The following is a 22,536-nucleotide window of genomic DNA, read 5'->3' as shown; positions in this document are numbered from 1 at the left end:
GTCAACTTTATTGTCATTACACATGTATAAATACGGGTGAACCAAGTGCAGTTTGCATCTAATCAGAAGTGCAAAGAGCAGATGATGTTGTTGAAATGTTCCCATAGTTACTACCCAGCAGTAAGTCAGTAAAACTTTATGGCACCTTTTAAGAAATACAGTCACGAAGTGCTTCACAAGAGCCAACAATGCATAAAAAACGTGAATACAAAACAGGTTTAAAACAATATGTTTTTAACTGGAGGCGACTGATCTGAAGTCCGAAGAGAGAGTTCCAGAGCGTGGGCCCACTGAACACACGGCTCTGATCCTTTTGTGTTCAGCTCAGTGTGGGGCGCCGCAAGCCGGCCCTGGTCACAGGACCACGAGGTACACATGGGTGCAGAAGCTCTCTGATATAAACTAGTGCCTGCACGTGAAACGCTCTCCATGTTAATAAAAGAATCTTATATTGCACGCTGAAATAAACCAGAAGCCAGTGCAGCTGCATCAGGATTTTGTCGAAGCCTGTCGGGATCATTCTGAGCAAACGCTCTACGGAGGTTTTGCTAAGACACGTGTGCACTGCAGGAATCCAAATGTGATGAAACAACAGCGTGAATAATCATTTCCAGTTCAGGACGTGACACAGTGCAGCTTATGTTTGAGATGATAAACACAGGAAGGAGTCACAGAACCAACACGTCCAAGTGTCTCCTTTATCCCAGACACGTTTCTGCTGCACAGACAGTTATTTCAGTTTGTCTCGATTTAGTTGAAGAAAACTGTCTGTACAGCTGAATATCATCTGCATAGCAGAGATAAGAGATGTCTGAGCAGAATGGAAGGGAATGTATAGAAAAACACTTCTATATGTCATATTTTACATTTAAGTTGGCACAGGGCAACAAAAGCCTCAGAAAGCTGCGTAATGCTTAAAGAACACCTGACGGGGAATCTCCCTCTTTAGACTAATAAGTTACCTCAGCGGTCCCAAACCTTTTTTGCACCACGGACCAATATTTTCACGGACCGGCCTTTAAGGTGTCGTGGATAAATCCAACACAATAAAGTGATAGGACCGAGACACAAACTGTGGTATCTTGCACCAGTACCAAGAGAAGATTTATTCATAGCACACGGGAAAAGACCCAGGGAAACCGAGTTAATGATCAAAACCATAAATTTCACACCTGAGCCTCAATTCTTGGTACCAAACGAGCCCCCGTGGGTTGGGGACCGCTGATAGTTGGATGAGGACAGTATCTGAGAGATGCTCTGTGTTTAGCTGTAAAGACAACGTTCACTGGTCTGTGGACCTGTGGATAAGGAACATGGCCATGTTCTTGGTACAGGGCGAGGTCACAGTGACTGTGAAACTCACTGAGGCCTGAGGTTTTCTAAACGAGGCTTTATTTCACAGGAGAGGAGTGGATCAACAGTGCCCTCCATCCTAAACAGGATGCAGACCAAACAGACTCCACCCACCTTCAACAAGACCAACAAGTTCACATCAGGCTTCCAGAATATTGTGGACGCCTACGGCATCGGAAGTTACCGGGAAATCAATCCAGGTCATTGGCTCATATTGAAATGACTGTTCATTCAAACTTGTGATTGTGACTGCGGTGAATGTGAAGCTCTCGCTGACTCTGCAGCAGTTCAGTGTTCAGGCCAAACTAATCGAGTGTCAACCAAACGAACAGAGTGATTTTGGTTCTGTTACAAAGGATTCGTTACTTTGTGTGTAAAATTTGCTTCTAGCCAAACATTTTAGTGAAGTTTCAGCAGCAGAGTTGGATGATGGTTGTTTGGATCCCTGTGTGCCTACAGCTCCGTACACCATCATCACCTTTCCCTTCCTGTTTGCTGTCATGTTTGGTGACATGGGCCACGGCCTGTTGATGACCTGCGCTGCCCTCTACCTGGTCATTCGAGAGAGTCGCCTCCTCGCCCAGAAGAGTGACAATGAGGTACGTTAACACAAGTAGAAGTAATCCAATATAGTAAATCATTGTTGTTCAGTCAGTGAGCAGAAGCATCATATTCCAGTGTTTTCTGTTTGCTTCTGTAGATGTTCAACATGATTTTTGCTGGGCGCTACATCATCCTCCTGATGGGGATCTTCTCCGTCTACACAGGCGTCATTTACAATGACTGTTTCTCTAAGTCACTCAACATGTTTGGGTCTGGCTGGAGTGTCAGGCCCATGTTTGGCCCCAAAGGAGCCAACTGGACGTGAGTTCAGGCTTTTTCTGCATCACAAATGAAGTTTAGATTTCCACTTTTCCTGTTTGTGACCACTACCAGACTAAAACCAGTACTGAATGTCATCCCCAGCACTAACTCGAAGCAGCCAACTAGAAGATTAAACTTACTTCAGTCTCCAAGAAATAACTGAAAACACTATTGTTACGACCCGGCTGTAGCTGGGACGTAACAGCTAAACCTTTAAAATGACCAACAGTAGCACAAACACAGCCTCAGAGGAAAAAACGAATCTGATGCATGTAATCCAGTTCAGTGTGTGAGCCTGCAGGAACCTAAAGGAGGCTTCTGTAGTCAGAGCGGGCAGGGATCTGGTCACTTGTTCAGCTGCTTGTTAACAGTTATCTAATCAGCCAATCACTCACTTTGAACACGGCATGGTTGTTGTGCCAGACGGTCTGGTCCGCTGAGATCATCTCAGTGAGCAGCAGCTCTTTGGTGAAAATGCCTGTTTGATGTCAGCGCTAACAGGAAGGTAGCAGTAAGTTAATAACATGCAGGAGAGCATCTCTGCACAAACTCTCATATTTAAGAGTGTTAGAATTTAAATGCAGCAAAGCTAATTATACAAAACACAAGATAACTGACTGTCAAAGTAAGACAGGAAGTCAACGTCATCATATGGGTCCAACCTGTTACTAGCCAGGTGTAACTAAAGAAGTGGCCAGTGTGTGTGTGTTGGCAGGTTCGTGCTCTAAACTGTTTCTCATCTTGCAGCATGGATTGTAGTTCTTCTCCTTCCGTCTGTCCTAGGTCTGAGACTCTTGATGGAAATGCAGTTCTCCAGTTAGATCCTGCTATTCCCGGCGTGTTCGGTGGACCTTATCCACTCGGAATTGACCCGGTAAACAATACATGTACTCACTATAACAACTAAATCAAATTACCGGCTCTAATTGTCTCCAGTGCACGACAACCTGCTCATTTCATCTTGGGCTGGTGAAATCAGTGATAGGAATGCCAATAATCCAGTTTGTGAGCCAAGCAACAATCGATCCTGTCAGAGCTCCATAGCTGTCGGTCCTGTGTTACAGAGATGATTAAACACCCCACAGATGTGAGACCGTGTGACACAATGAGTCACCAGCCCCTGAACCCTGTCTGAGAAAACTGCAGTATCCAGTAGGGCTGGGCCACATCATACCGTTCACGGTGATACCAGTATAATGTTGGGCAACGATAAGAAAATGAGATATCGCGATAGAATATGGGTAAAACGCGCAGGCGCAGTGCCTTTGTTTTCATACGCGCATGACGGAAAAAGCATGGCGGCGAAAGCGGATCGTTGAGTGAAACAGATGAACCAGAACTGGTTTGTAAAATGCTGCAGCTTCACTGGTGTGGAACTGGTTTAGCTTTCGTCCGTCAGATACACAACAAAGCACTATTTTTGGTAGCGCATGCTAGCGGGCCGTCGTTATTACCGTGTTGTTTGGAAAATACGGCGCACTTAAAATCACTCCTTTGATTTTTCTGAAAGTCGACAGAGCCCCTTATAATCCCGTGTGCCTTATGTATGAACTCTGGTTGTGTTTACTGACCTCGAAATGATTTTATGTGCACGGCGCTCGAAAATCTGTCAAATGTTTCAGTGCGACTTTGCTGAGCTACGAAGCCGCAGCGCTTGATGGATTGTGGGAGCATTACGGCTATCGTAGGCGGAGCCTCGCGGAGTGATACGTACTGTGCTTCAACATAATGTTACCGTGTTGTGTGTGTATAACTGTTAAGTTTTGTGGATGTTATACATGGTTATGCTGAGGATGTGTCGGCCAGTTTCCACTGGAAATGCTTTTTGGTTAAACTGTCAGCAAAGAATTTGCATTTGCACTGTTACGTGTTTATATAACTTTAATGCACTTAAACAGCTGCTTGTTTAAGTGAAAATACATTGATGGGGTTTTTTTTTCACTAATAAAGCTGTGGAGTTGTAAAGTATTTTGTCTCGTGTCAAGTACATCGTCAGTTATATCGTTATCGCAAATTTTCAGATGTATATCGTGATAAATACTTTTGGTCATATCGCCTCATATCCAGCTCCAGAGCTGTTTCATAAACTAACAACTGTACCTTTAAAAAAGACCATCTGTCTGAGATCACTGAGAGGTCAGCACAGACCTGTATGTCAGCCTGTTTGTACTTGTGTCAGAGTAGCAGGGTGCTCTTCGTTGAACCTGCTGTGTGCTCTCTGCAGATCTGGAATATTGCCACCAACAAGCTGACTTTCCTCAACTCCTTTAAGATGAAGATGTCCGTCATCCTGGGTGTCATCCACATGATATTTGGAGTGTCTCTCAGCCTCTTCAACCACCTGTAAGAGTCACACTGAGGGCTGATACTGAATGTTCAAACACTTTTAAGGTTGTGTGCCGTCTAGCTTCATATTCACAGCTGATCATTTTCAAACAGGCACCATGCTGTTCTGTTGTTCATGTGTGACCTCACTGCGCTGCAGGTACTTCAAGAAGCCTCTGAACATTTTCCTGGGCTTCATCCCAGAGATTGTCTTCATGTCGAGCTTGTTTGGCTACCTTGCCCTGCTGATCTTCTACAAGTGGACAGCCTACACCGCCCGGACTTCCAAGGATGCTCCCAGCCTGCTCATCCACTTTATCAACATGTGTCTCTTCAACTACGGTGACCCCACCAGCAAACGCCTCTACGAGGGACAGGTGCTCCTTCCATTACCCACCCTCTCCTAACATATCCGCGTCACACTGACATGTTAGAGTCGTGCATGGACGTTCTCTCAGCAGTTCTACAGAGCAAACAGATATTTCATTGTGCTTTACTTTCCTGATGACCTTTTTTCAGAAACTTGAGGTCGAGCTTCACTGTAGAACAAAAACAAACAGAGCAGCTTGGAGCAGTTTGAGCTTTGCTTATTGATACCATCTCTTCTCATAACGGTGCAGGTCGTGTCGTTCTGTCAGTATGCCGAGGTTTTAAATTGTTAATTTTTTTTGCAGTTTTAAATCGAGGTGTGTGTGTGTGTGTGTGTGTGTGTGTGTGTGTGTGTGTGTGTGTGTGTGTGTGTGTGTGTGTGTGTGTGTGTGTGTGTGTGTGTGTGTGTGTGTGTGTGTGTGATTTGAAATTCCTTATCATTCTCACCTCTCAGTATGATGGTTGTGCTGCTGGCACCTAGTGGGGTTCATTTATATACTATATATTATAACACAGTATACAACAGTTCCACCTTAAAACATGAACATGGACAACCTGCACGGATGCTTTGTTGTTAGTGAAACGCTCTAGTGGTACAGTTGGGGTCAGGTATATACATTCATTACGGGGCTTAAAATCATGGTAATTTTGGCTTTTAATGATTCCTTTGAGTTGTTTTCAGCATCTTTCATCTTTAATGACTAAGAAAAATAATTCAGTGCACAAGTTTGAATTTATTTAGGATTTTCTCATTTTAAAAAACCAAAAACATTAAATTCCCAGCACGCCTCTGCAGGCGGTCAGTCCTCCAAGCTCGGGTCCTCTACCAGAGGCCTGGGAGCTTGAGGGTCCTGCGCAGTATCTTAGCTGTTCCCAGGACTGCGCTCTTCTGGACAGAGATCTCCGATGTTGTTCCCGGGATCTGCTGGAGCCACTCGCCTAGCTTGGGAGTCACCGCACCTAGTGCTCCGATTACCACGGGGACCACCGTTACCTTCACCCTCCACATCCTCTCGAGCTCTTCTCTGAGCCCTTGGTATTTCTCCAGCTTCTCGTGTTCCTTCTTCCTGATATTGCTGTCATTTGAACCGCTACATCGATCACTACGGCCGTCTTCTTCTGTTTGTCTACCACCACTATGTCCGGTTGGTTAGCCACCACCATTTTGTCCGTCTGTATCTGGAAGTCCCACAGGATCTTAGCTCGGTCATTCTCCACCACCCTTGGGGGCATCTCCCATTTTGACCTCGGGACTTCCAGGTTATACTCGGCACAGATGTTCCTGTACACTATGCCGGCCACTTGGTTATGGCGTTCCATGTATGCCTTGCCTGCTAGCATCTTGCACCCTGCTGTTATGTGCTGGATTGTCTCTGGGGCATCTTTACACAGCCTGCACCTGGGGTCTTGCCTGGTGTGATAGACCCCAGCCTCTATGGATCTTGTACTCAGAGCTTGTTCCTGTGCTGCCATGATTAGTGCCTCTGTGCTGTCTTTCAGTCCAGCTTTGTCCAGCCACTGGTAGGATTTCTGGATATCAGCCACCTCCTCTATCTGCCGGTGGTACATACCGTGCAGGGGCCTGTCCTTCCATGATGGTTCCTAGTCTCCCTCCTCTTTCTTAGGTTTCTGCTGCCTGAGGAGCATCTCCTTGGCAGATCCCGCACTTGATGCTGACTTGTGCTATGGGCTTGAGGTTGGCCTCCAGTGTTGCCTGCCACATCCCCATTGAGTTCCTGACGAAGGCTCTCAGGGTCCTGTTGATCTTGTACCGTTCTCGGCATTCCAGGATCCAGGTGTGGGGCATTGAGTCATAGGCCTCCTTGTAATCAGTCCAGGCAGTGCACAGGTTGGTCTCGGCTGACTGCTCAGTCGACCAGTAGCTGGTGTTTTGCGCCTCTGGTATTCTTGGCCCTTTCTGTGCCTTGCTCATGTATTGACCCATGTGCCTGTTCATCTTAGCTGCTATGATGCCTGACAGGAGCTTCCACGTGGTACTGAGGCAGGTTATTGGTCGGTAGTTGGATGGGACCGGTCCCTTCTTGGGGTCCTTGGGGATCAGGACCGTCCGGCCTTCAGTTAGCCATTCCGGGTGTCTCTCGTTAACTAGCAGCTGGTTCATTTGTGCTGCCAGTCGCTCGTGGAGTGCAGTCAGCTTCTTCAGCCAGTAGGCGTGAACCATGTCGGGGCCTGGTGCTGTCCAACTCTTCATACTGGAGACCCTTTCTTGGATGTCTGCCACTACAAGCTGTTGTTTAACAACATTAGTTGTTCGTTAGTTATCAGTTCTTGTTGCAAGATGAAGGTGAAGATCTGGCAGCAGTTGTAGTTTTTCTGTTATTTTTAGTTACATGTGATCGATTAGAGCATGTTAGGTTTTTAAAGCACAGCAGAGCTCGTATTTTGAAGTCTTGTGGGTTTCATTGTCAGTGTTTAGATGCAACAGACAATCTATTATGTTGTGCTCTGTATTTACAGTTTGAGGTACTGTTTTAGACCAAGACCTGTTTGTACAATGCTCATTTCTTAATTAACCTCTCTCTTTGAATCTTTAGGTGGCGATCCAGGTTTTGTTGGTGCTGATTGCCCTTGCATGTGTTCCCTGTATGCTGATTGTGAAAACTATGGTGCTTCGGCGTCAGCACCTGTGGAAAAAGCACCTGGTATGTGCATCTGACCACAACTAGAACCCTACTTCTATCTTTCATTACTGTTAAGTTACTGTTAAGTTATAACCTTTGATATAACCTTTTGTTTTCTTACTCCTGTCATTCATTTCAATGCACATTGTATTGTGTAACGTGGTTGGTTGTGCTGCCATGAAAACTGCTTAAAGCCAGCTTTGGAAACGTTGATATTTTAGCGAGAAATGTACGATAACTACTTCACAGACAAAGGACACCCTAAAATTCGATGATACTTTGATTCAGTTGTCTTAACTGTATATTTGGCAGTTTTCTATCCAAAATGATGACGACCATTACCGAGTGCTACCTTGGTAGATATGCCACCTGGAGCTTTCATATCTCTCACTGGTTATGGATCTCATTCACTGAAGATCAGCAGAGTTAAAACCTCACAAAGACTCTTTATAACTCGTAGCTTTGTGACATGTGGGGCCTGATCTTTGCATGTCGAGCAGATGAGCTTTAGCAGAGTTATACATGCTCACACGTTGTAAGAGAGGTGACTGTGGACTATGCAACTTTCTGCATGTATTTAAAGGTTTTTATCAACATTGTCTGAACAGACCTAACTGGCTGAGTTTGTACTGATTTCTATGTTTAGGAGCAGGGTTGTTTTTCACTACACAGTACTTTGCCTGAATGCTTCTCTTCTGGGAGAAGACGGCCAATAAGCAACACTATGGCAAACATTAGTTTAGAAAAGGAGTTTCTATTTATTAACACCAACAAACAGTCAGCTCTCAGCACAGCAGCACAGCACAAACTGTCTGAAGAGGGCAAAACAAACACTTGGGACTACTTAAGCAAACGAGAAAAGATTAGCCAGCTGGCTGCAATCATAGATCATAAAGACTGATGTCATTGGGCTGTGAACCCAGTTATGAAGTGTCAGACTAAGTGTTTTCACTGTCGCCATTCAAAGTGGACGTGACAGGCCGAGTGTGGCGTGAGTCTGAACGCTCGCTAATGACTGTGAGTCACACGCTGTGGATAACTCTGCTTTCTGACAGATAATTCACTGTTTGTTTGTTTTGCATGAGCCAAAATGATCCAAACTGAAAATTGACTGTCTCTGCAGCTCTTTTCTGATGCTTCAGTTAATTTGGTCAAATTAGCCACAAGAAGGACTTTTTCCCATCAGGCCTGTCTGGTCAAAGGGACATTTGACCATTAGTGGAAAACTGTGGTCATTATCAGCAGAACACAGCTGTCACAGTAATGATTCCAGCCCCATTGTTCAATTCAGTTTTTTATATCGTTATATTGTGAGGGAAAGACAATCGTTCAGATAAAATCCCATCCATCAAATGACACCGTAGTTTTCCTCTTGACCCAGAGGCCACGAGGTTTGCCAAGCTCTCAAAGGGCTGACACAGACAGCCAGTTTAAAATCACTTATAAAGCTAACACGCCTCCTTTGGACAGTGGGAGGACAGGGAGAGCCTATAAACTGAAGGCACCAGTGGATTCAAACCCACAACCTTGCTGCCAGGTGACTGTGCTGTCACATTAAACCACCTTCCCAAATTCATGTAGGTTAGCTGTGTTACAGCTAGCTGATATTATCACACACAGCCTTTGGACACATGGTGAAACTGCAGGTTTTGCTTTTCAAATTTAAGATTACTTCAAGGTCACAAAAACGCTTTTAGCCATGCTTCAGTATTTGTTTCCCAGCAGTTGTAAATCTCACACGAATGATGATGAGATCTGGGAGCTGTACAGCTGTTAGCTGGACGGGTCTTCAGGTCTTTGTGCTCAGCTGTGATTGAACCAGTGAGACTATTTTGCTCTCCAGTGAACGATTGCTTATTGAAATTTGAACCATTATACTTGATAAGGTGGTAAATATATCTATTTTTCTCGGTTTGTGGGTGTCCTGATTTACAAATTGGAGTAAATTAAGAAGGAAGCATCATCCTAAGGCTTGCTTTAAGCTCGACACAGCTCTTGTGGCTTTTGTATCTAGTCACAGAAGAGGGAAGAAACCCCTGCAGAGAATCTAGAGCAGTCTTTAGAGCAAACAGGCGTGTCCTCATCATGCACCGGACTCACTCAACAGGGCACGCAGAAGTTTGGAGGGGTGCGGGTGGGCAACGGGCCCACAGAAGACGAAGCTGGCATCATGGACCACGACCAGCTCTCCCAGCACTCAGAAGAAGGCGATGAGGTGAGTCTCATCACTGCCACATTCTGTCCTCTCTCAGATTCTGCTTTGAATTGGTTTCTGTTTCGAATATATATTTTAGTAGGATTGTGATGTGAATGATGCTTTCAGCGTCATATGGGCTCTGACTATTCCCTGGGCTCCCACAGATGCCCAGAGGTCACAAAGCACAAAATGTTGCAGCTCCATGTTTCAGATAGGACATATAGAGCAATGGCTGCTTATTTCAGGTGCAAATGGACTGAAATAAACACACTAATATCCCTTTATAGAGATATTACAGTGACGTGATCACAGCAAATGAAAAAAGATGGCTTTTCCATTTCAGGAACATAAATATGAACGAGAACCACCCCCTTTGTTTCAGTCAGTGACACAGGGGTCGGGTGTCTCTGGCTTCTCTTCATAATAAATCTTGAGTGTTTTTGTCGTGATGACTTACACTGCACAGTTAGCAAGGCTGCATTTATCATCCATTCACAAAGTAAATATGTAATGTTCTGGGACTTTCTCTGGAGATCCGTCTGGCTTCCTTAGAAGGATTACTTCCAGATCCTGACGATTTAATATGAGAATCAAACCTGTGAACCGTGTGGAAAAGCACAGTGGGTCCATGCGATGCAACTCTCACATCCCTGAAGTCGAGTTAAAGTTGAAGTGGTGTGGAAGCTGGTTCTGCATATCAATGCGTCACTCCACTGTGGCTCAGACAGGAAACACAAGAGGGGAGGTTCCTGTTAAAAACTGAGTCATGGTAAGAAGACAGGACACCCACTTTAAAGGTTTTACACATCACCACTAGGGCTGCTCAATTAATCGAATTTTAATCTCGATTACGATCTGGGCTTTCAACGATCATTAAAAATGACTGAGCCGATTATTAGCCCCTCCCTCGTGCTTTACTCTCGCGCTGCTCCGTGTGGACCGGCCTTTAAGGTGTCGCGGATAAATACAACAAAATAAAACTAGTACCGGTACCGAAAAAAAGAAAATTTATTCATAACACCCTGAAAAGACCCAGGAAAACCGAGTAAACGATAAAGACGATAACAAAATAACGCTGAAAACCGATAAAAACCCTGAAAACCAGACATTTCACACCTGAGCCTCAACTCTCGCGGCCCGAAACCAAACGACTCACGGACCGCTACCGGTCCGAGGCCCGGGGGTTGGGGACCGCTGATTAAGAGGACCCGAGGGAAGCTCGGAAAGCTAAGCAGAAGTTATTTGGAGAGGAGAGTGGCTGCCGTTGGTTGAAAAGAGGTAAAAACCTTCAGTGGTTGGAAACATTATGGGTTCAGTCAGACGTGGATCAAGTAGACACAGTGTGTAAACTTTGCTACGGTGTCGTAGCTGCACCACAGAGCAACACTGCAAAGTTCACTAAACATTAATGTTTACATTTTTCATTTATTTCTTATATTGCAAACATTTGCACTGTTATCAGTATTTGCACACTATTTATATTATTTTTTGACAATCTTTAAAGTCATTATTCAACACGTTGTTATTGTTAAATAAATATCGTCAAATAATCGAGATCTCAATGTCAGTGAAAATAATCGTGATTATCATTTTTGCCATAATCGAGCCGCCCTAGTCACCACATAATACAGAATCATCTGGCCTTAGCAGGTAAACACAACCTCAGACGACCAACAGCATGTGACATATTACACCGTGTCATTATTTGACAAGAATGAAGCTAAATTGCAGAAGCAGTGAGTGGAGGAAGTTCAGCCTTTAGCAGGTTAAGTAGCAGCAGGTGTGACCACCTCTGCGAAGCAGAACTTGGCCTTCAAGCTTTACGCTGTATGTTAACACAAAGCCACAGTCTTCCTAAAAGTGGAAGTCCGTGCAATGCTCAGAGAGACGGCAAAAAAACATAAAGCTTGTTCTGCAGCCTGAGCATCTCACAGCGAAGGACTTGACCATAAACGTCTTCGTATACCAAAGTATTATAGCGTCAGGTGAGGTGTCACCTGTCTGACGGCTGAAGCTCGGTTGACACGGGGTCAGCAGGAGTTGGAGGTGTCGTAATGGCCCAGTCAGTGACTGACATGCTGTGGTGGGACCTTCAGACATCTGTGCATGAAGTGGGAAGAAGAGTGTTTCAGGTTAAATGAGTGATGACATGGTGCAGCGTGTCCCGTGCTCTTCACTGAGGTGGGCTTCAGGGATGTTAGAGGTGTCGTTTCTTTTTACCATGACTGTAACATCAGAATTTTAGTTTACACTACAGGGACTCGTCACTTTTTAAAAACCTGCACAGAATAACAGTTGTGTATGAGACCTAAGCATTCTGGGAACAAACCTGAGCTCTTATTCACATCATTCACATCATAAACATGACAGAACTGAATGATTGTGTACGGGTTACAGAGCGAGACATCTTATTGATGAGTTCCACACACGTCCTCGCTTGGATCATGTCCCATTAAATCTGGGTGATGAAAACTTCTGAAAGATTTGATTGTGGATCGCACCACTGACCTTTCACCTTTGCTTACTTTCAAGCACTCAGAGGAAGAGCCGGTAAGATTCAGAGTTTAACGTTTCCTGAGCATGTCTGAATGCTGGCTTGCTTCATTTGGTTTTTGTCATGTTTGAATTGTTTAAATGTGCTTTAATCCTGAACTGCCAGGCATGCATGAATGAAGGTACATGTTTGTTTGCATGACAGAGTGAAAAAGCCTCTCGCCCTGTGACAGGTGTGTTGAGTTCGTATATAGAGCTTTTCTATTCTAAAGCACTTTATAAGGATACTTGGTGTGCAGACTGGAGCAGGCAGGGATCAAACCACCAGCCTTCCAATGAGGAGATGACCTGCTCTTCATCCAGAGCCACAGTCATCATTATGGAAAAACGCAGAACGTGTTCAGATATCCAGTAACTGGGAAAAGATGAAGCAACAGTTGTTACTTTGTGACCAGATCAAAGAGCAACAGGTCAAGGGTCAGTTTTCACTAAAATCCATCTAGTTGTACTTCTGCACAACCGGAGTTGTTGCCCCCGTCTCACCGTTTCGCCCCTAAAGCTGCGTCCATAGTCAGTCAGGTACAGCCCAAATTTCAAGCTGTCACCTGATCAGAAGTCTACCTTTTGTTTCCACTATCAGCGGAAATGTTTCCAATTCAGTCATTGGCCTCAGTGTTTTGTGCCATTATGGCATGCTCGTATTCATACTTCTGTTTTTCATTAGTGATCCTTTGAATGGGAACAATGACTCCTGCTTCCATGAACTCCATTTGTCTGATCCAAAGACAAAAGGGGAGCATGGAAAGAGGAAACCAGATCAGCGCCAAGCAAAACCGAACAAAAGCTACACGGAGCGTTTGACTGCCATGTTTCCCCCTCCCTGCTCGCTCCACACAGGAAAGGCTAGCCTCGCTCCAGGATGGAGAAAATGGAGGAAGTGCGCGGGCTTTACAATAAACAAACACCTCCCTGAGCTGTGATCTGGCTGTGGATGAAGAAACTTCTCTGCTCTTTGTTTTAAAGCTGATGAGAGAAGTCACAGGCAGAGGTCAAAGGTCAAAGCAGCTTGTCAGCAGCAGAAGTAGCTGTTTCCCAGCTCTCTGGATTAGCATGCTCACTGAGTTATGCTACACAGCATGTGTGAGGGCTTCCTCCTACATAAACAAAGGTTACCCTGCAGCATGCTCTGCTTCCTAAACTACATCTCAGATTCTAAACAATGAAACATGTTCAACATGGATCCAGAGAACAAGGTGTGGTCAGAGAGTTCGTCATCATCATGAAGACAGGCTTATTTGTATGGGGCTACATACACTTCTAACCTGATGGATTCTCCAACTAAGAAGTCCTGAAGCCTGCTGAAAACAGGAGTTTACATCTGCTGTGAGAGCACACGTGAACACGTTCAGGAAGTGACCTGAAGTTAATCTGAAGAGAAACTGGGCCAATGTTTGGTTCGATTTTATGGTCACACCTCCTGCATGTACACACTCCTGTGCTCACGCTGTTCCTTCTCTCACTACAGTTTGATTTCGGCGATGTAGCTGTCCACCAGGCTATCCACACCATAGAGTACTGCCTGGGGTGCATCTCCAACACAGCCTCTTACCTGCGCCTGTGGGCCCTCAGCCTGGCTCATGCACGTTAGTAGCGACTCTCACACAGCTTTGTGTTGTTGATGATCATAAACATTCAGAGAAACAGAACTATGTTGAGTAATGTTGTTTACTGCTGGATATTCACTGTAAACCTTGTTGTCACGACTGTTTGCACAGAGCTCTCGGAGGTGCTCTGGTCCATGGTGATGCACCTCGGCCTCTCATCCAGGAGCGGGGGCGGGTTCTTCGGCCTGGCCATCATCTTCGCATTCTTCGCCGTGCTAACAGTCGCCATCCTGCTCGTGATGGAGGGGCTGTCAGCCTTCCTGCATGCCCTGCGTCTGCACTGGTTAGAGTCACACTTACACGCAAATACAGAGTATCTGTGACGGGGTGTCAGAGTCACTTTGTGATCTGGACCAGGGAAGCTCCCCTCTGTGTCGGTGTGACAGGCACAGTGTCCAGTTTTTGTTTTATGTAATATTCAATACTGAACTGTAACTTTTTCAAGGAAGCAAATTTGTATTCAGTGTTTGCATAAAAGCCTTATTTTGATGTGTTTGCTACGAGCAGGGAGGACACACATGAGGTCAGAGACACGTTTGAGTGTTCATTGTGGAGGACACCACAATGAACAACGGCTGAAAGGAAAAACCAGCATCACTTTGCTTAGTTCCTAATGTCTGTCCAGCTTTGCTGGGCCTGTAAGTTTGCCACCCCTGATTTATGATTTGAATGAGGACAAAACCAACAGTAACACGGTGTTACTGTCAGAGCATCTTCAGTGCTCTTTGGCCCTGATTGAAAATCTGCTGGAGCCATCTTTACAAAAAGTCTCCCAGGTTTTCTGTTTGAGGCCTGATAACTGTACCAGCTGTAGAACGACTCCAGTGCAGTGTTGGTGTGTTTGAATCAGCACAGACCTGATCATAAGATGATTACTCTGACTGCAGAAAATATCCACTCACAGGCAGCTCCATGCATCGCACGTGAAAGCAGAAAGTAAACTGTCTTCAGGTCTAAACAGTCCCGCACTGATGGAAAACAAACACATGAGAGTGTGTGTGTGTGTGTGTGTGTTTATAGCATCTCATTGACATAATGGTTTCCCTAGCCGCGTACCCTAACCATTAAAAATGAATGCCTGACCCTGAACCTTTCCATAACCTAATTGTAACCCTAACACAAAAACCACATTTTGAGTCTCAAAAATGCCTTCAAACAAATCCTGGTCCCCACAAGGGCTGTTTGTCCCCACAAGCATAGTAAACCACCAATTTGTGGTCCACATGAACATGTTAATACCCACGCGCACGCACACACACACACATACACACACACACACACACACACACACACACACACACACGGGTACTTTTGCCAAAGCTCATGAGGAATTCCAGCAGAATCGGACCTTCTCAAACTGGTTTACTGAACTGTTATCATACCGAACTCCAGAGGACCTTACACACCTTCCAGCTCCATCGCCTCCCAGCACGCACTCCGCCCTGCTAATCCAACTACACTGACATACAGCAAATGTCAAACATTACACAGCAGTGAAATTTTTCAGCTGTGCAGTGTAATCGTGCTTTGGCTGGCAGCTGCACGCTGCAGCACACGTCTATGATTGCTTAGGTCAGGGGTCGGCAACCTTTAGCACCCAAAGAGCCATTTGGAGCCGGTTTCCACGCAAAAGAAAACACTGGGAGCTGCAAATACTTGTTGACATCTAAAATGAAGATAACACTGTATATATTGATTTTTACCTTTATGCTTTGTGTGAACAACTAAAGTAAGTAAAAGTTTATTTATTAAGCGCTTTTCACAGACAGGCAGTCACAAAGCGCTGTACACGAATATTAAAATAAACAATACAGTCAACAGACATTATACACAATGTAAAAGATCAAATGTAAAGAATATAAAATACGTAGATGAATTTATTATGAACTCCATGAAGTGCTACAGAGAAAACTACATTTTATTCATGTAATGAACACATTTTGAACTCTTAAAGAAATACAACAAAAGCTGAACTAAAATAATCCAGCAAACAAAAACTGCGTGGTCTGCAGCGCCGCTGCAGGGGAGGCGGACGCACCTGAGTTGCACCCGCAATCAGGCCTCGCCGCCTTAACGTCTGGTGGTATGTGTGGGGCTGTGAGCTGCAAAGCTACAGCCGGCTGTGTGCGTCAGCAACTGTGTGTAAGGTGGTCAATAAAGAGATGCTGAAAAGCGTGTTCATGCAAACATCGTCGGGTCTGCTGTGATATGTTTACAACGGGACTTCTGCTCCTGAACCTCTGCGCACAGCGTCTGCAGGTCGGGGCTGTACGAAGTCACTTTATCTCTACAGGACTGTAAGCTGTCGTCTGTGGGGCGTGAGCGTGTTTGTTTTAACATAGTTCACGGTGGAGCTGCTGACATAATGTGGATCCGAAGGTCCATAACTGGCCTACGTGGGGCTGAAAGTCTCGATAAATGCACGCCGTTTCAGCTTCCACGAGTGTGACGCTTATTTTGAGCGATGAAAAAAATAATAGAATTTTATTTTTATATTTCAATATCACAATAATCTTCCAATTTAGAACTACAAGTTAAAAAAGAACTAATATAAATAAAATACACTTCATCTAAACACTTCTAATTTATTTTCCCAAACCACGCGGAGCCGCACTGTAAGGACTAAAGAGCCGCATGCGGCTCCGGACGTTTATTTTGAAAATCACAGGATATTGCAGAGGCCTATGAGGAGGTGGTGGAAGTGACAGATGATCCAGTACAGAGCACATGACATGAAACCATGATCATTAGCTGTGACTAAAGGGAAATGGACACCGGTGTCTCCAGAACGTCTTGTCCTGTCGAGTAGAGCGGGCGCAGCAGGAAGCACCTCTGAGGCGCACCACTTAGGTTTCCTCATGTGTTTTGTAAGAACTCCGTTTGTCCGCCGCAGCGTTTCATTGCATCCTCTCTGGGCACAGTGTGGATGCTCACCTGTACTCTGTGATAGCATGTATTGTAATGTGGGGACTGTAGTGTTGGACAGCTGTGGCCGATTAGTCTTTCCTGTCATGCTCACTGACGTCTGCTTGCTGGAGGCTCTGGTGCGTTTTAGTGAGGTGGCTCCGTGGACGAGTCGGAAGAGTCGCACAAAACTGTCAGACTTACAGACGACAGCACGATAACTTTAACTCGTCGTCTAATGATGAAATTTACATTACTGTCTCGTGTCGGGTAGAAGTCCTGGTAGCAAGTGGCAAAACTCACAGGGTAACACACTGGCACTACAGTTGGTGTTTGAGCTGGTAGCTTTACAGAGTCGTTTATGGGCTGTCTACAAACGAACCACAGCACCGCTCAGGCTGGCAGAGTTGAATGCTCTGTGAAAGCTTTGTGTTTATTTTCTTTAATCCTTCACGTCTGCTTTCACACAGAGTTTACGTCATTGTTCAGAGAGGATGGCCTGTGTGTTTTTGTTGGATGGAGGCACAGTGGTAATGCTCAGCCTTTCCTCTCAGGCTGATTTGTATAAGAAGCTGAGGTGGACGCTGCTCCAGCACAGCTGTGTTACATCCACACTCTGAACAGTCCTTCAGTTTGTGTTGTCTAGTCCTACCTGTGTACCGCACACATGGGGCACTCACCATGGCGACCCCCTGCTGAGCGCAGCCTGAAGTGAATATGACAGCTTAAGAAGAAGGTGACGGGACAACTTTGAATCCCGACGACCTAATGAGGTCAAAGGTCAACTTCTCTGAAAACCACTGAGGATTTTCAAATTCGTACCATAGCTGCGTCCATAGGCTGAGGGGCAGCACTGGCAGCCTCCAATAATGATGTCATCCCCATAATCTAAGCATGTAGGCTGGTCACTGTGTGTGTGTGTGTGTGTGTGTGTGTGTGTGTGTGTGTGTGTGTGTGTGTGTGTCTGGCTCATGTGACCTGTTATAGCAAAGGTATGGTATGGCAAAGGTATCTGTTGGACCTCGTCCATCAACAATGAATGTTTCTTACAAAGTTGGCACTTCTGGCTTTTCAGTCGCGACATGATCTGTGAGAGCTGCGCGACTCGTACACGGAGAGTTTGTTCAGCAGGATACGTGACAGAAACGCGTTGTTTCCCAGCATGTCTGAACGGTACACATCATGATGTTCAGTTACTTTAGGTGTTTAAGGCGGTCGTGCACGAGTATCATCCCCAGAAGGGTTGACAGTAACGTCACAGCATCTGCTGAAAGTTCCTCAAACTATGCTGTCTGCTGTCTGCAGTGTGTGTGGTGTCCTGCAGTGAGTCGGACTTGTTTCAGACGGGTGCTTCTGTTGACTGATGACCTCTTGGTCACAGTGGGCGGTTCACACCCGAGTACTGCGTTAGCACTAGTGAGGCTGTGGTCCTCAGTCGACCGCCCACCGAGTGGATTTGCTGCCCCAAGTGAAGGAGTTCAAGTATCTCAGGGTTTTATCCACAGATGGGAGAAGGAAGAAGCAGGAGATGGTTGTGGAAGAGAGCTGAATGTGAAAGTGTGGATTTAACGTTGGATCGACCTCCCCACGCTCAGCCACAGTTAGTGTTGGACGGGCGATGAACAAGTCAGAGGTTTGGTGTTTGTGATGTGTTGTGTTTCTCCGTGTCTGTACATCACTTTTGTTCGTATCTAAGTCTGGAGCAACTTCAGATATTTCTTATTCAATCACCCACAGGGACACACAGTGAAGGTTCATGAAGCGTCAGTGTGTCGCTCAGCACACCTCTGTAAGCTTCAGAAGGAGCACCGGAGTATTTTTCACACAGCTGAGTGACTGAGTGGAAATGATGATGTTCAAAGTGAGCCTCCATGTTCCCCTGAGCTGTTCACGCCTCACACACACATTCTGATGAGCTGTCTGCACAAACACACCACAGTCCATAAAGCGTCGCGCACGTTAGGCTCAGGAATCTGTTTCCACGGCAGCGTGGCGAGGCAGATGAGAGGAGCGCTCGTTTCTTTCCTCTGTTTAAGTGTTGCCCTCTCACATCTCTGGAAGGCCAAATATTTGCCACAGCCGGGAAACATTCCTGGGCACTCCCTCGCTGACCGAGGCCAGCAACCATTTTAGCTTTTCCTCTTAAATGAAGTCATCACGGGTTGTCAGGGCCGGAGGCTTTCAGAATCCTAACTGTGGAAAAAACACAGCGGCTGGTTGGATACTGAGTCAGCCCGTGACAGACTGTAATGAGGTGAGTCACACGGAGTGAACCGTCAGGTCCTTCTAGCAGTTTTATTTCACAATCATGTGCTTTAAATGCTTTAAACTCCAAGTATCAGACACATGGAGTCTCGAACTGACCTGCTTCATCATTTTATTTTAAAGCCTGTAGAGCGCGCGCACACACACACACACACACACACACACACACACACACACACACACACACACACACACACACACACACACACACACACACACACACACACACACACACACACACACACACACACACACACACACACACTCTCTTACGATCATCCTTTTCACATTGCTGGTCGGGGAATAATTCAGCGGCTGTGTGGGAAGGTTTACTGGAATGCCTCACACACACGGACAGATGAATTTTATCATCCTCACTTGTTTTTGTCCTGAACAGAAGTGATGTTCTGAAGCTCTGAGGTCAAACAATACACGTGCTGCAGGTTTCTAGACTTCTTTGCAGTGTGTTCTGTTTGCAACAGTCAGAGCAATGGAGCGATTGTACCGGTACCACACCAGAAGGTCCCAGATTAAAACAGAGCCGATGTGCATGAAGAATATGTTTGGAAAAGGAGTTGTCTCTGGAACAATGGCTTTGGCTGTCAGCTTATTGATGCACCTGATTGCTTCATCATAAATGTCTCAATAATGGATGAGCTGAGGGCGTGTTCCTCCATTTAAACGTCCTTGTACATGCTGTATCTCACAAAAGTGAGAAAAAGTATTTTGTTATATCTTTTCATCACAACGTTGAAGATATGACACTTGATACAATGTAAAGTAGTCAGTGTGCAGCTTGTGTAACAGTGTCAACTTGCTGTCCGCTCAAAATAACTCTACACACAGACATTAATGAGGACAGCCCTAAGTGAAAATGGTACGGCTCCAAACAAACTCCAGGAGCTAGGCAGGAAGTGAAGTGTGCAACTACAACGCTACAAGTTTACAAACTCATCAGCTGATTTGGACCAAAGTAAACGAACTGTAGCTGTGAGAACGCCCTCGGACCTGATTGGTCGGGTCATTCATCATCTCTGACCAAACTGTCACTGACTTTAGAGCCCAAATAAAACTCAGATCGCTTCTCGTCCACTCTCCTCCCACTGAGGTTGCTTTGATAATAACACATAAATACTTCTTTCCTCCTCCTGCTGTAACTGACCAACATCACAAAGTGCTGCTTGTGGGTTTCAGATGACTGTTGCTGTGCACTGTTGCTATATAAATAACATTGTGTCTGCATTTAGGTTCAATCCAAACTCCCAATTTGAGTTTTATCTTCTTTTCCGTTGCTGGGAATGGCTGGAAAGGCAGAGCACTGGAAAGGGTGTGGGCAGCAGCGGCTTGTTTCATTTAAAGCCACAAGTACAGAAACAGCCTCTGTGGGCGGGGCTAAAACAAGCGGCAGGAACCAGCTCTGGGGTGTACATGCTGGAGACATGTGGAGCTTCTGACTAGTTTAAAAAGGCTTTAACGGGACAACTTTCATACATGCTTGTGTGGATATTTAACCAAACAGTCTTCTCTCTTTTTCTTTCAGGGTTGAGTTCCAGAACAAGTTCTACTCGGGCCAGGGCTTCAAGTTTGTCCCCTTCTCGTTCGAGAGCATCCTGGAGGGAAGATTCGACGAGTGATCGGGCCTCGGCCCATCCAGCACAGTCTTCAGTGATCCCGTCCTGTGTTTGTGTGGCCATGCATGAGCCCCAGTGCAGTGTTTTGTCTCCCCCTGGTGGCACTTTGTGAAGCTTTATTGTGTATGAGCTGTAGTTTAGTCCCTGTGAAGTGAAGCGTACTCCTGGGCTTATACCCACAAACCTGGTCTTTGCATTTAGACTGAAACACAGATATCACACAATCAGTCCAAACATTTTCACAAAGGTCAAATCAAGCTGAACAAAAGAATATTTTCATATGCAGCAGTTACGTGTATGCAGAGGTGCATCATCGGTCGCCCACAAGTTTATATACAATCAAACGTAAATAAATGATCGCGTCTCGCTGGATTTAAGGACATAAAGTCGTCTGTCTGTGTGACTGTCGTCATTAGTTCTCACATGCTGCTTACAGCTCACTGCTCCCTGGATCATCTTTCTATCCTTGGAGACCAGCTCCACCCGAGCTGCACCCGAGCTGAACCCGAGCCCCACCTGCTCTCATTCATCAGCTGCTGTGCTGCTTTCACACAGATGTGTGTAAAACCTGTGCTTACACTGTATTGTTTCTGTGAGGACACACCTCGCTCCAGTCGTCTGTGTTGCTCTTTGCAGGTAATCATTGAAATAATCTGATGGCAGCTTCGTATGTGAACGTGGAGCTTTGCCCTCTTTGGTGAACCCCAGCAGAAGGTTTCACACTAGCACTAAATCTGGCCCTAACATCGGGCGGCGCTGCGATCGCTCATTTACTCCCTAAATGATTTTAAACTGATTAAGCTCTGTATGAATATTTGGTTCCCCAGTGGTGGAGCACTACTCCGCTGTACATATGTCAGATCTCTTATCACATGGTACATCTCATGATAAATGCTTTGGCTGACTGGAAATACAGAATGTAGGTTTTGTAACTTTGACTCAGTGAGACAACATCCAGTCGGCTTTGTCAGATATTTTGCGATGTTTCTTTGCTCGATCACAACTGTGATCATTCCTGTAAGTGTCCATCTTACACAGTGACGAGGTTCTCACCGTTTGATTCTAACTTTTTAAACAAGCATTTGTTTTTAGTCCCCGTACATCACCTGTGATACATTGTCACATACTTTGCCAGTTCAGTCACACATGCTCACATATCAAAGGAGACTTTATGCACATGCACGTCTCCATCTTTGAGAGTTTAGATCACAAACTAAGGCTGTTGTTGCACATGAAACAGCACGTTGAGCTGTTTGTTGCTGTGAGTCGAGCTGTTGCACTCTCAGGACTGATTCCACGCAGACCGTGATTATTGGGAGAGTTTTCACTGGGAACCCACTGAAGATCCTGCTCCTGCAGTGACAACACCTCAGCTGTGATGAGTGTTTTCACAGGTCACGTATTCCAGGATTAAAGCATCTTTAACAATGTGATATCAGCATTAGAATCATAATCTCATTGCAGCTTTTAAAGTGAATGTTTGGTTTGAATTAGTGTATGGCTGTAACCTGCTCCGTCTCTGTTTCCTGCTGTAAACCAGGTTTACAGCAGGAAACAGCCGTTAGTCGGCATTCATGTTGGTTTGATCACCACAGCTGTTATTGAACTGGATTTTCATCATCCCTGTGTTTAGTTTTATGGGAACGTGTATTTGAAGTGCTGTAATGAACTCGTGTTTCCATTTGGATGAGAAAAAAATCAGACGTGCTGTTGATGTTGAACAGTGACAAGAAGTGTAAAGTGTTAATGTGTTAATAATAAACAGACACCTGGGGATTCATGCTGTGTGTGTGTGTGTGTGTGTGTGTGTGTGTGTGTGTGTGTGTGTG

At 45.4% G+C, this 22,536-nt stretch overlaps 1 protein-coding gene across 4 annotated transcripts in view; it reads left to right on the top strand.

The window, feature by feature from the left end:
- Positions 1–22,241, top strand: part of LOC309713591 (V-type proton ATPase 116 kDa subunit a 1-like) — a 28,739-nt gene extending 6,498 nt beyond the window's left edge. The window contains exons 11-22 of one of the 4 annotated variants that reach the window (XM_082545352.1): positions 1,403–1,553; positions 1,813–1,952; positions 2,054–2,217; positions 3,001–3,091; positions 4,442–4,560; positions 4,703–4,919; positions 7,467–7,574; positions 9,568–9,768; positions 12,283–12,300; positions 13,769–13,886; positions 14,019–14,190; positions 20,617–22,241. In XM_082545352.1, the coding sequence (XP_082401478.1) occupies positions 1,403–1,553; positions 1,813–1,952; positions 2,054–2,217; positions 3,001–3,091; positions 4,442–4,560; positions 4,703–4,919; positions 7,467–7,574; positions 9,568–9,768; positions 12,283–12,300; positions 13,769–13,886; positions 14,019–14,190; positions 20,617–20,710 (1,593 nt within the window). In that variant the 3' untranslated portion in view covers positions 20,711–22,241. The remainder of the gene's footprint in view (positions 1–1,402; positions 1,554–1,812; positions 1,953–2,053; positions 2,218–3,000; positions 3,092–4,441; positions 4,561–4,702; positions 4,920–7,466; positions 7,575–9,567; positions 9,769–12,282; positions 12,301–13,768; positions 13,887–14,018; positions 14,191–20,616) is intronic. The other 3 variants (XM_082545354.1, XM_082545353.1, XM_082545355.1) reach the window with 3 other exon arrangements.
- Positions 22,242–22,536: the final 295 nt, after the last annotated feature.

This window comes from Aulonocara stuartgranti (genome assembly GCF_965226115.1).
Source record: "Aulonocara stuartgranti genome assembly, chromosome: 8".
Classification (NCBI taxonomy): Eukaryota; Metazoa; Chordata; class Actinopteri; order Cichliformes; family Cichlidae; genus Aulonocara; species Aulonocara stuartgranti.
The sequence above is the reverse complement of the archived record's forward strand: the minus strand, read 5'-3'. Positions and strand labels throughout refer to the sequence as shown.